The sequence below is a fragment of the Mesoplodon mirus genome (genome assembly GCF_964341445.2).
Source record: "Mesoplodon mirus genome assembly, chromosome: 11".
Classification (NCBI taxonomy): Eukaryota; Metazoa; Chordata; class Mammalia; order Artiodactyla; family Ziphiidae; genus Mesoplodon; species Mesoplodon mirus.
The window spans coordinates 54,355,034-54,368,271 of NC_138987.1; the positions used below are offsets into that span (position 1 = coordinate 54,355,034).

The 13,238-nt window shown below is 35.0% G+C and overlaps 1 protein-coding gene across 3 annotated transcripts in view; it reads right to left on the reverse strand.

Moving 5' to 3' along the window:
- The window catches only part of RPAP3 (RNA polymerase II associated protein 3), a 42,500-nt gene that overhangs the window by 24,548 nt on the left and 4,714 nt on the right, over positions 1-13,238 (reverse strand). For all 3 annotated transcript variants that reach the window (XM_082636604.1, XM_082636605.1, XM_082636606.1), the window contains exons 4-9: positions 8,831-8,953; positions 7,871-7,998; positions 4,605-4,726; positions 3,809-3,879; positions 2,669-2,794; positions 1,089-1,216 (exon numbers count right to left, since the gene is read on the reverse strand). In XM_082636604.1, coding sequence (XP_082492730.1) covers positions 1,089-1,216; positions 2,669-2,794; positions 3,809-3,879; positions 4,605-4,726; positions 7,871-7,998; positions 8,831-8,953 — 698 coding nt within the window. The remainder of the gene's footprint in view (positions 1-1,088; positions 1,217-2,668; positions 2,795-3,808; positions 3,880-4,604; positions 4,727-7,870; positions 7,999-8,830; positions 8,954-13,238) is intronic.

Below are 13,238 nucleotides of genomic sequence, written 5' to 3' on the forward strand. Positions count from 1 at the left end.
GTATTTTAAACATAGTTTCTCATTTTGTACTATGTTAATTTTTAAAAGTATGTATACCAATGTATCACAAATTTTAATATTTTTAAAACTCTATTTCAACATAGTTGATTTCCTTTGTAATCCTAAATGTATAATTACTCAGTTAAAAATATTATCTTGCGAAAGGTGCACCATGCAGCCAAAGCGGTCTATGGCACCAAAAAAGTTTAGAATCCTTACCTATAATATTTATAGGAATTTTTAATTCTGTAACTAGTGGGTAAAGTATTATTACAACAGATTCAAAGACATAGTTTCTTTTTTTTTTTATATGTGTGTTTTTTTAATTTATTTAATTAATTTATTTATGGCTGTGTTGGGTCTTTGTTTCTGTGCGAGGGCTTTCTCTAGTTGTGGCAAGCGGGGGCCACTCTTCATTGCGGTGCGCGGGCCTCTCACTATTTTGGCCCCTCTTGTTGCGGAGCACAGGCTCCAGACGCGCAGGCTCAGTAATTGTGGCTCACGGGCCCAGCCGCTCCGCGGCATGCGGGATCCTCCCAGACCAGGGCTCGAACCAATGTCCCCTGCACCGGCAGGCAGACTCCCAACCACTGTGCCACCAGGGAAGCCCCAAAGACATAGTTTCTGTCATCAGATATTATCCTGCTGACTGTCCAACATGGAGCCCTTGAGTGCATCCAGGAGTATGTGGTTAGTATCACAGGACCAAGTTTTAGTTGTATATGTAATCAATCAGCAGTTTCAATGACAGCAATTCCCTTTTGTTATATATGTATACACTTCCAGATAAGATTCTGCCCAAAGGGTTCTGAGGTTAAAAATAACTTTCAAATTACTAATTCAGAATAACATAAAGAAATTAAAGAAGTGTTAAATTGTGAAATGCCAGAGCATTAAAACTGGAATAATATTTTAGAGCTAACTTTTACTGAATATGTATTATGACACACACACACACTCTCTCTCTCTCTAACTTTAATGCTTAGGAGTAAATGAATTAAATTTAAATTTATTATTTAGCTAATATGCCAATTTATGGTAAATTTCATTTTTCATCTTGAAAAGAATTAAAAGTAACCAATACTTACTTCTGAATCTTCAGATAGGCCATTGCTCTGTTAGCTGGAAGAAGGGCATTAGCACCATCTGCTGCTATCCCTCGAGTATAGCATTCAATTGCTCTTTCATATTTCCCTTCTTTGAAAAATGCATTCCCCTATCATTTTGGAAAGAAGTATGGAGAAGAATAAAAAAAGAAAATGCAAAAAAAAAATTAGTTGAATTCAAATCTTCAGCAACACTTCAAGTATACCCATCATTATTATATCAGTAATTAAACTATATTTTAATTGCTAAAAATCCATGATACATGTTTTAGAATCTGTTAGTTTGGATTGCTTTTATAATGGTGTTAATCTCTTTTCAGTACTAAAAAAAAAAGTATGCTACTATATTACCTTGCAGCATTAACCATTATTTTATTAATTAAAGATTGGACAAAGCTTAAATTAAAAACACATTTTAATAAATATAGGCTCAGGGGCTTCCCTGGTGGCACAGTGGTTAAGAATCCACCTGCCAATGCAGGGGACACGGGTTCGAGCCCTGGTCTGGGAAGATCCCACATGACGTGGAGCAACTAAGCCCAGGTGCCACAATTACTGAGCCTGCATTCTAGAGCCCATGAGCCACAACTACTGAAGCCTGTGCGCCACAAATACTGAAGCCCGTGTGCCTAGAGCCCGTGCTCCGCAACAAGAGAAGCCACCACAATGAGAAGCCCACGCACCGCAACACAGAGTAGCTGCTGCTCACGGCAACTAGAGAAAGCCCGCGCGCAGCAACAAAGACCCAACATAGCCAAAAAATAAATAAATAAATAAATATAGGCCTGAATATTATACTCTTTAGTTATATTAGAATTTGTACAGGGAATTCCCTGGAGGTCCAGTGGTTAGGACTCCACGCTCTCACTGCTGAGGGCCCTGGTTCAAACCCTGGTGAGGGAACTAAGATCCCACAAGCCACAAGGCACAGCCAAAAAAAACCGAATCTGCACAGAAGAATTTCAAAACTCAAATAATTTTTGTGAAAGAACAGAGTACCAGACTGTACAGCTCACTCTTCAGTAACATTAATATGCCTGAATATAGAATAAATTAAAACTGTATTGGAATGTGTATACCAGATTTCACTATAACATTTATTTATAATCAGAATCAGATATATCACAATCAATAATCATTCCATAAGTATTTATTAGGAATCTTTTGTGGGTCCATGAAAGGCTATATGTTAAATTAAATCTCAACTCAGGATTTCTAAAGAAATTTTGATCAGAAATAGTTCAGTGGGAGTTAATGAAAAATAAGTAAGAATGAATTATAATTTATTTGTATGTTAAATTTATAACCACAATATGTAAATATATGTTAAAATGCTCCAAAATAATTTGTTTCCTAAACTTAAATACTTTTTTAAAATTATGTATTAAGTCATCAATTACTCAAAGTTTTAATTAGTAGGCCCCAGAAGTTTTAGTATATTTAAGTTTCAGTTTCTACTGAAGAATTTTAATATAATATTAGGAAAGACAGAAACTTAACTGATACACAAAAAGCTAAGAGTAAGCTCAGAGAAACATATATTTGTTGGAATCCTGGATTACCCTATCTTTCTCTGAAATGGCCTGCTGTTTATTCTGTTGCTCTTCAATTTGTTTTTTCTCTCCTTCAGCTGACTTAATCATTGTATCAGCTTCCTCTGGATATGAGTTTTCTTTGGAAGTTAAAGCCTAGGAGACATAGCAGTCAGCTAAAATAAAACAAGTAATGGAAGACGCATACATATTTGACTTTAAAACAATAAATTATTCAAATGTATTAGAATTCCTGCCACATTTCAAATAATTAAAATAATATTTACACCAATTCAAAATCTTTCTACTTACTAAAATAAAAAGCAAAGAAATTTAATGTGCATCTTACTCCAATTAAAATAAGTAATAGTCACTAAAGATAGTTGTTCATTTATTTATTCAACAAATATTTATTGAATTTCTACACTGTTCTAGAAACAATTTTCAAAAATAAAGAAAGTAATTGAGACCACATCACCAGATTTCTCAAATTTAATATTCATAGTCATTATTTGACCTAGGACAAAACACAAAAATATACAATACAGTTCACAATTATAATCAAGTTGATATATCTACCAACAGATTTTATGTGCAATAAGTAATGGCAATATTTAAAGGCAGACTTTCCCCAATTGTTGTCACTTTTTTATCAAAGTTTCAACAGTTGGCAAAATAATTATAACTGATTCAACAGCAAAGTAAAAGGAATATGTAACTGTTCAGTATCATTTGACAGCAAATTTTACATTTAAGTATCTATTTTCTTACTGTTAAAAAATTAGTATTATTTTTGCTATATAGACCATAAAGATGGAGCAACTTTAAAACTATACAAAATCAAAGAAATATGCAAAAGTACAAAAATCAAAGGACAAGCCAAATAAGAAAAATCAGTGAGATAAAGAAAAATGATTCTGACACCTAGGAAAAAGTAAAGCAGCAGTAGTTCTAAATATCTCAGACAACTTTTTAAGATAATAACTAATTAAGAATCTTTAAATACCATTATACCACCTCTAGCTTACAAATTTGTTTATTAAAAAACTCTATAGTACAAAGAATTAAAAGTATAAAAATGTCTATGTTATATAGTACAAAGTCTATGCAAAAACCTTTACTTTATCAAATAAAAGTAATAAGTACTTAATTTAAATAACCACAGTTTACCTGATTAATTTTCCTGAGTTCATTTGTAGCTTCAAAGTTATTGGGTTCCAGTTCTAATACTTTTTCATAATCTGAGTAAAACAGAAGATAAAGAATATTTGAAAGACATATGAGATTAAAAAACCTGTATAGAACAATAATCATTTGTTTACATGTGACAAATAGGTAACTATCCTATAGCAAAATTAAGAGGAACTAAGAAACACTATCATTATGCCACTAGACTTCCTCCATTCCCCCAGGACAAACAAAACCCTGACAGAATCCTTGTGACAGATCACCTTCTTCTACCAGCCCTGGGAAGAATACTTGCTATCATAAGTTATACTTCATAAAACCAAGAAGGAGCACAATCTTTCAGACATCAGCTTCATTCAGATTTTGTGATTTGTACTATGCAAACCTATTTTATGGAATAATGGAAGGCTTAGAGTTTACAAATAAATAAAAATGTGTTAAGGCTTTACATGCATTACCTCTAGCCTCACAATAGCCAACAAGATGTTTTAATCCCTATTTTACAGATGAGAAATTGAAAATCAGAGAAGATACATAACCTGGTCACACAGCTCATGGTCAAATGAGAATCTGAACCAAAGTCTAATTGGTGGCAAATAACATGCTCTTTTCCCAAAATATCAAGGCACGTTTTAAATTGCAAAAATGAGTTTTATTCAATAATAGACAGATCTCTGAAGGTAGTAACTGTGATTCTCTATTATTCTTCGTATATCATCAGTTAAATTAAAATTTTAAATAATTTTGTAGATAAGGATGACTTGGAAAATATTAATACCTTTTTTGGCATCCTCTAATTTTTGCAAAGCAAATCGAGCAGCACCTCGTCTTGCATAAGCCTTTGTATAACTTCTATTCAAGGCAATTGCTAAATTACAATCAGACTCAGCAACAGCAAATCTACAATTTAAAAAAATAAAGTTAATAAAAATCATCTGTTAAACCAAAACTTCAAAAAATTTGTTTCTGAAATCTCTGAAAAGGGAATTTACTTCCCAATTGAAGGCATGTTTCCCATCTCCTTTTAGTGAAGCTCACTAAAATCAATAATTCCTGATGGTGAGACGTGAGCAGTACTCCCTTTAAAGCAAAGAACAAAAATGCCCACTATCACTGCTTTTTCTCAGTACTGTGCTAGAGGTCCTGGCCAATGTAGTTCCGTAACAAAGAAATAACAGCCAAAAGAACTGGGAAGGAAGGAACAAAACTGACATTCTTAGATGATATGATGGTCTACCAAGAAAACTCAAAACAATCTGGAGACATTGTTAGGAATAATGAAAGTTTAGCAAGGTGGCTACTCTACTAGAGATCAGCAACAAAAAACTGATAAATCTAACAAAAGATGTACAAGATCCATATGCAGAAAATTACAAGACTGTCTTCAAAGACATCAAAGAAGTAGAGCAATTTCACATTCATCTATAATGACACAAAAACACAACAATATAATTCTCTCCAAACTGATCTATAAATCCAATGCAGGGCTTCCCTGGTGGCGCAGTGGTTGAGAGTCCGCCTGCCGATGCAGGGGACACGGGTTCGTGCCCCGATCCCGGAAGATCCCACATGCCGCGGAGCGGCTGGGCCCGCGAGCCATGGCCGCGGAGCCTGTGTGTCCGGAGCCTGTGCTCCGCAACGGGAGAGGCCACAGCAGTGAGAGGCCCGCGTACAGCAAAAAAAAAAAAAAAAAAAAAAAAAAAATCCAATGCAAATGTAATCAAAAATTTTCAAGGAATTTGACAAGATGATTCTAAAATTTATACTGATAAGTAAAAGTTCAAAAATACCCAACATTCCTAAAGAAGAATAAGGTAGGAGAATGCCCTATACCAAATACCAAGACTTATTATAATTATAATGCTATAATAATTAAAGACAGTGTGGAATGGTTACAGTAACGGGCAATAGATCAATGTAAAGAATAGAGAGATGAAAAAGAGATCCGTGCAAACTTGACATATGACAACAGTGGAATTGCAGATCCATGGGGAAAGCATGGATATTCAACAAATAGGTCTGAAACAACTGGGATATTCATGTGAAAAGATATGAAATTGGAATTCTACCTTCAGCATATATAACAAGACTTAGGCATGAAAAGTAAAACTTTTAGGAGTAAATACAGGAGACTGTTACGAACTCAGGGAAGGAAACTACTTTAACAAATCATATTTTTCAAAGTGCCAACATTTTACAAAAATCAATAAATGAAACACATTAAAATTAAAAATTTCTGGGACTTCCCTGGCAGTCCGTGGTTGAGACTCTGAGCTCCCAATGCAGGGGGCACAGGTTCAATCCCTAGTTGGGGAACTAAGATCCCACATGCCACATGGTGGGGTCGAAAAAATAATAATAATAATAAAATATATTTTTAAAAAATAAAATTAAATTAAAAATTTCTGCTCACCAAGACTCCATAAAAAAAGGAAGACCAACTACAAATTGAGAGAAGATAATTATTATAAATAAACACTAAAGAATTAGTATCTAGAATAAACAACTCTTAAAAATCAACAGCAAAACAGCCTAACAGAAAAATGGTCAAAAGATAAAACAGACATTTCACAGAAAAAAAAAAAAAAAGTGGTGAATAAACATATAACAAGATGCTCAACCTCATTAGAAATTGGGGAAATGCAAGTTAAGGCCACAGTGAATTACCATTTTACACCCCCTAGACGGAAAACAGTTCAGAAGCCCAATTATACCCGTGTTGGTAAAGATACAGAACATTCACTCTTATACACTGCTAACGGGAATGTTACAACTACCCTTGTAGCAACTGGTTACCACCATTTAAAGTTGAACCTGTGCACCCAGCACCAAGAAACAGGTACAAGAGTGTTCACAGTATCACTGTTGTCAAATAAGAAAGGGAAGGAGGGTGGAAGGCAGGGAAAGAAAGCGGGGAGAAGAAAAGGAAAGAGAGGAAGAAAGGAACAAACCAACAATCCAGCAACCGGAGAACAGATGCATAATGGTATATTACTAAAAAGGAACTGCATATAACAGTGAAAACGAGAGATCTACAGCTATATGCAAAATACAAACAAATCTTAGAAAGATACTATTCAAAGAAATAGACAAGCCACAGAAGACTACATTCAGTATGAAATACTTTTAAAGCTCAAAAATAAACAATGTTATACAATATATTATTTAAAGATACATACATATATAATGAACTTTTTTTTTTAATCAAAAGAATGATATACAACTCAAGATAGTGGTTTACTGGGAGGGACAAGGGTCAGGATATGGAAAAGAGTATCAAAGGTAGCTTCAAAAATAATGTTCTGGTTCTTAAGCTGGGTGGCAGGCTCATGCAGGTTTATTTAAAATTATTCTTCATCACTTACATAGTGTAGATATCAAATATTATAAAATGTAAATATTCCCCTAATTTGTCAGGATATGAATAGCACAAGTTTCAAAGATCTAAAAATATGCTATTTAAAACAGTAAAAACTCAGACACCAATATAGTTCGTATTTCCGAATAATTAAAACAGTAAGAATGTCCTCCTTGATGGTATTTGTCTTTTTTAAATTTCTTATGATAGGTCAGTTCCCTGCTTAGGATTAAGACCATACACATTTATGTTCTTCAACATTAAGTATTTATTTAAAGGGTATGACTTACACAAATGTTGAAACATATTTTAAGTTTACCATAATAATAGTTCTCTGTGTTAAATAGTGGATAAATAATTTTTCAAAATAATGGAGCAAAATTAATATGAAAAATTTTTACCCAGCTAACTTTTTTTTCGTCTGTGAATTAGGTAAAGAGCATCATTACTCAACTTTTAGAGGAGGAACGCCTCAGTAAAGTGAGCAACAGGAGCATGGTTTGAGCACCTGAATGTTTAAAATGGCTTAAGTAAAAGAACTCAATAAAAGACAGTGAGTTATAAAAATTTACAGTTGAAATGTAAAACTTTTCCAAGCATTCCCACACATTTTATCACGAAATATATATTTTTTAAAGTCTCCATATACACATAAAATATTCACACACATTATGGAAGCTCCTTACTTTTTCAGTCTAAAGTATGCTGATGCTCTGTTTGTTGGCAACACAGGATTATATGGATCAGCACCCATGCCTTTGGTGTAGCATTCAATCGCTTCATCATATTTTCCTTGTTTGAAGTATTTATTGCCCTGAAGAAGCATACAAGTCAGATATATACTGGCACAGAATTCCAGAGCCATTTTCTTTCATTATTATCCATCTCTTCCTATCTCAATAGCCATGTGATCAAGGCTCACAGGAAAGGCAAGGGAATTAAGCAATGTGGTCTTTTTACAAGAGTTAAAATTCACTATACAGTCATAGTTTGGTCACAATCCAAGAGCCCTGGCAGAAAAATGAGTAAAATACCTAGCATTATATACTTTTTATTGACAATAAGAGCCCACAGAAATGTAACAAAAGAAAGGCATAAAGATAAATTTTAATCTGAAAGAGTGCCACCTCTTTGAAAAGCAATATAGCCAGTTTTACAATAATGAGGCATTCCTCAGGGAGATGTTGAACGTTCCAAAAAGCAACCAAAGATGGTCTGTGACATGGAGGAGTGGGATATAATGTCCATGTCAAGAATCACACGCTGATTTGATTAGTACTTCAGTCTACTACTTAAAGCCCTGGAATAACTCTCTGTATGCTCCAAGCACTTTACATATAATAATTCATTTAATAACACAACCACCCATTGAGGTTTAGTAATAATATTAATCTTATTTTACAGCTGAGAAAACTGAGTACATTCAGGCAATTTAAAGAACTTGTCACAGGATGTGAACCTAGATAATCTGGTTTCAGAGCACATACTCCTAACCACTACGCTATACTGCCTCCTGATAGGGATATAGCCAATAACAGCTTAAAGTTTGAACACCTCCTAAATTATGCTGTAGAAATCTTGGGATGGACATGAGTTTCTACATATCCTGCTTACTTGAAGGAACCAATGGCTAACCTAAAGAGTACCTTTTCTTTTAGAGCAAGAGCCTTTTGTGAATCTACATGAATCCCATCTTCTTCTGACTCCGATTCTTGAGACACAGAATCATGGGTACTCTCTTCTTTGTCAAGCTCATCAAGGATACTGTCCTGAAATCAAAAGTAGGGAAACAGTGTTCATAATTACATGACCATTAAAAAAAGAAGATAAATTCCACACCCCCCCAAAAGAACATTCAACAGAACATTAAGTTGTTACAATCTAAGGACCTAAAGGCCTACAAAAGCAACTCAAATAACCTCTCATTCTTAAGATTAAATCCAGAGAAAAGGGTACTCTTGCTTAGAAAACCAAGATCCAAACCACTTAGAGAATCTGACTTTGAATTCATAAAGTAAGCTAAGTCAATAGAGTCTAAAAATCACCCCTAAATCACAAACTATTAGCAGTGAAGTATTATTATTCCTTTACATAAGAGAAGTTTGCAAATAACCCCAAATCTATGTAATTGCATCCAACAGCAGAGAAATATTTTATCTAAAAACCTTTTTTCTCTCTTATTTTTAAAACAAAAACTGCTTGTAGAGCACAATTAACTCCTGATTCTCACAGCAACCTATGAGGTAGACATAATTACCCATGTGTTTCACTTGAAGGAAATGACAAATAGAAGTTAGTTAACTCACTCAGGGTCACTCAGCTAGTAAGTGGCCAAATGAGGATCTGAACCCAGGCAGTCTGCCTCCTCCAGAGGGCTCTCAATGACTATATATACTGTTTCTCAATGTATTCCAAAATATAGCTGACTCTACCAAAGAAAATACATAACATGCTAGTCCAGCAATTCCCAATCTCTTTTGACTCACACATTCCTTTCACAGTAATGAATCATTTCATGGACCCCATCAGTATTTTTTAAATCATTTTTTAGCACATACAATAAAAGAATGATTCTTAGTAAGAGATTTTTCTTTCTTTTTTTTTTTTTTTCCGCACCACTTGGCTCACGGGATCTCAGTTCCCCAGCCAGGGACTGAACCGGGGCTACGGCAGTGAAAGCCCAGAATCGTAATCACTAGGCCACCAGGGAACTCCCTAGTAAGAGATTTTAAACCAGTAACCATTAAAGAGTTCATTAAAACTCATATAAACAGGGCTTCCGTGGTGGCGCAGTGGTTAAGAACCCGCCTGCCAATGCAGAGGACACGGGTTCAAGCCCTGGTCCAGAAAGATCCCACGTGCTGCGGAGCGACTGAACCCGTGAGCCACAACTACTGAGCCTGCGCTCTAGAGCCTGTGCTCTGCAACAAGAGAAGCCACCACAATGAGAAGCCCGCACACCGCAACGAAGAGTAGCACACCCTCTTGACACAACTAGAGAAAGCCCGCACACAACAACGAAGACCCAATGCAGCCAAAAATAAGTAAAGTAAAATTTTAAAATGTATTAAAAAAACTCATGTAAACAAAAACTTAATTATTATATAAACAAAATCCTTTCTGTATTTAACAATATACTATTTTAAATAATTTATGTAGGAAAAAAATTGTTGATAAATTAAAAAACAAAATAAGACCTATGCTTAGTTCCATTGAATGAATATTCAAAGATGGACTGAAATTTAGCTATGTGTTTTAGCATGAAGATTCTAGAAATTCCACCAGCCTACCAAGATTAAAGCCAAGACTGTCCAACCCTGTTACACAGACATGTGTAGAAAACTAACAGCAGCAGAACACCAAAGCTGCTGCTCAGATCTGAACTAGAATGGAACAACCATGACTGCACTGGCCACACAAAGCAGGAGTTCAATCAATATCTGTTGAATGAATAAATGACTGTAGAAAGCAACTCTCTAAGAAATCATCTGACATGCCTTTTAGGAAAGGGCATTATAAGAAGATTCCAATTTATGAAAAGGAAAAGGCTACATAGAAGGGGGTAAAGTTACAAAAAATGAAAGCAGACAAAATAATACTCAGCAGAGAATAAATCATGTTCAGAAAGTATCATTTCCAACAGTAATAAATTCAAGACCCAAAATCATACTTCTCTTACATCAAGACATTACTAAAGCAGATGACATACTATTTAAATAATAATGTGTGCTCTCTCTGGACTCAATTAGCCTTGGTTTCATAAAGAAAAATACAACCAGGGCAGAAGACCTAAATAGACATTTCTCCAAAGAAGACATACAGATGGTCAATAGGCACATGAAAAGATGCTCAACATCACTAATTATCAGAGAAATGCAAATCAAAACTACAATGAGGTATCACTTCACACCAGTTAGAGCAGCCATCATCAAAAAGTCTACAAATAATAAATGCTGGAGAGGGTGTGGAGAAAAGGGAACCCTCGGGCTTCCCTGGTGGTGCAGTGGTTGAGAGTCCGCCTGCCGATGCAGGGGATGCGGGTTCGTGCCCCGGTCCGGGAAGATCCCACATGCCGTGGAGCGGCTGGGCCCATGAGCCATGGCCGCTGAGCCTGCGCTCCACAACGGGAGAGGCCACGACAGTGAGAGGCCCGGGTACCGCAAAAAAAAAAAAAAGAGAAAAGGGAACCCTCCCACTGCTGGTGGGAATGTAAATTGGTGCAGCCACTATGGAGAACAGTATAGAGGTTCCTTACAAAACTAAAAATAGAGCTACCATATGATCCAGCAATCCCACTCCTGGGCATATAACTGGAAAAGACAAAAACTCTAATTTGAAAACATACATGTAGCCCAATGCTCCTAGCAGCACTATTTACAATAGCCAAGACATGGAAGCAACCTAAATGTCCATCGACAGAGGAAGGGATAAAGAAGATGTGGTACATATATACAATGGAATATTAGTCAGCCACAAAAAAGAATAAAATAATGCCATTTGCAGCAACATGGATGGATATGGAGATTATCATACTAAGTGAAGTAAGTCAGACAGAGAAAGACAAATATCATATGATATTGCTTATATGCAGAATCTAAAAAATAAAAAGATACAAATGAATTTATTTACAAAACAGAAACAGATTCACAGACTTAGAGAACAAACTTACAGTTACCGGGGGGAAGGGTCGGGGGGCAGGGATAGATTGGGAGTTTGGGATTGACATGTGCACACTACTATATTTAAAACAGATAACCAACAAGGACCTACTGTACAGTACAGAGAACTCTGCTCAATATTCTGTAATAACCTAAATGGGAAAAGAATGTGAAAAAGAATAGATACATGTATATGTATAACTGAATCACTTTGCTGTACACCTGAAACTAACACAACATTGTTATTCGACTATGCTCCAATATAAAATAAAAATTAAAGAAAAAGAAAAAAGTGATACAAATGAACTCACTTACAAAACAGAAACAGACTCTCGGACATAGAAAACAGTTTATGGTTACCAAAGGGGGAAGTGGGGGAGGGATAAATTAGGAGTTTGGGTTTAACAGATATACACTACTATATATAAAACATAAACAATAAGGACTGACTGTATAGCACGGGGCACTATATTCAATATCTTGTAATAACCTATAATGGAAAAGAATCTGAAAAAGTACAGATAAGTATGTGTGTATATATACATATAAAACTGAATCACTTTGCTGTACACCTGAAACTAAATTGTAAATCAACTATACTTCAATTAAAAATTTAATTAATTTAAAAAAATGTTTTATAAAAAGAGAAATACAACTAATTTGAAAAACCATTTGGCAGTATCTTCTAATGCTAAATGCATATATAAACTATGACCAAGCAAATACCATCCCAGGTGCTATATCCATCGAAAGACATGTACAAGAATGTTCATAGCAGGTTTATTCTTAACAGCCCCAAGCTGGAAACAACTCAGTGTATATCAATAGGAGAATGGATACACAAATTGTGATATATTCACACAATGGAATTCTGATCAGCAATGAAAAAGAACAAACTACTGCTACTGACAGTACAGATCAATCTCAGACAATAATAGCAAAAGAAGCCAAACAGAGAACAGTGCATACTGTACGATACAATTGTAAGAAATTTCAAAACTGGCAAAACCTATCTACAATATTAGAGATCACAACAGTGGCCACCTTTGGGAGGTAATCAACTGAAAAGGGAGGTTGCTGGGATACTAGAAATGTTCTATATCTTGATCTGGATGGTAGTTTCTCAGTTTTGTACATGAGTGAAAATTCAGGAAGTTGTACATTTAAGATTTTGGGACTTTACTGTATAAATGTTATACCTCAATAAAAATGTTAAACAAAAAAGTGCAAAGAAAATAATAAACATAAAAATCAGAATAGTAGTTACCTCTGAAGGTAGAGAGGAGAAAAGAAGATGGAACAGGGAAGGAGCAAACTGGCAGCTTCAATGGGATTGAAAAAATTCTCTTTATGTTAGGTGGTGGGTTTATGTATTCACTTTAATATCATGCTTTAG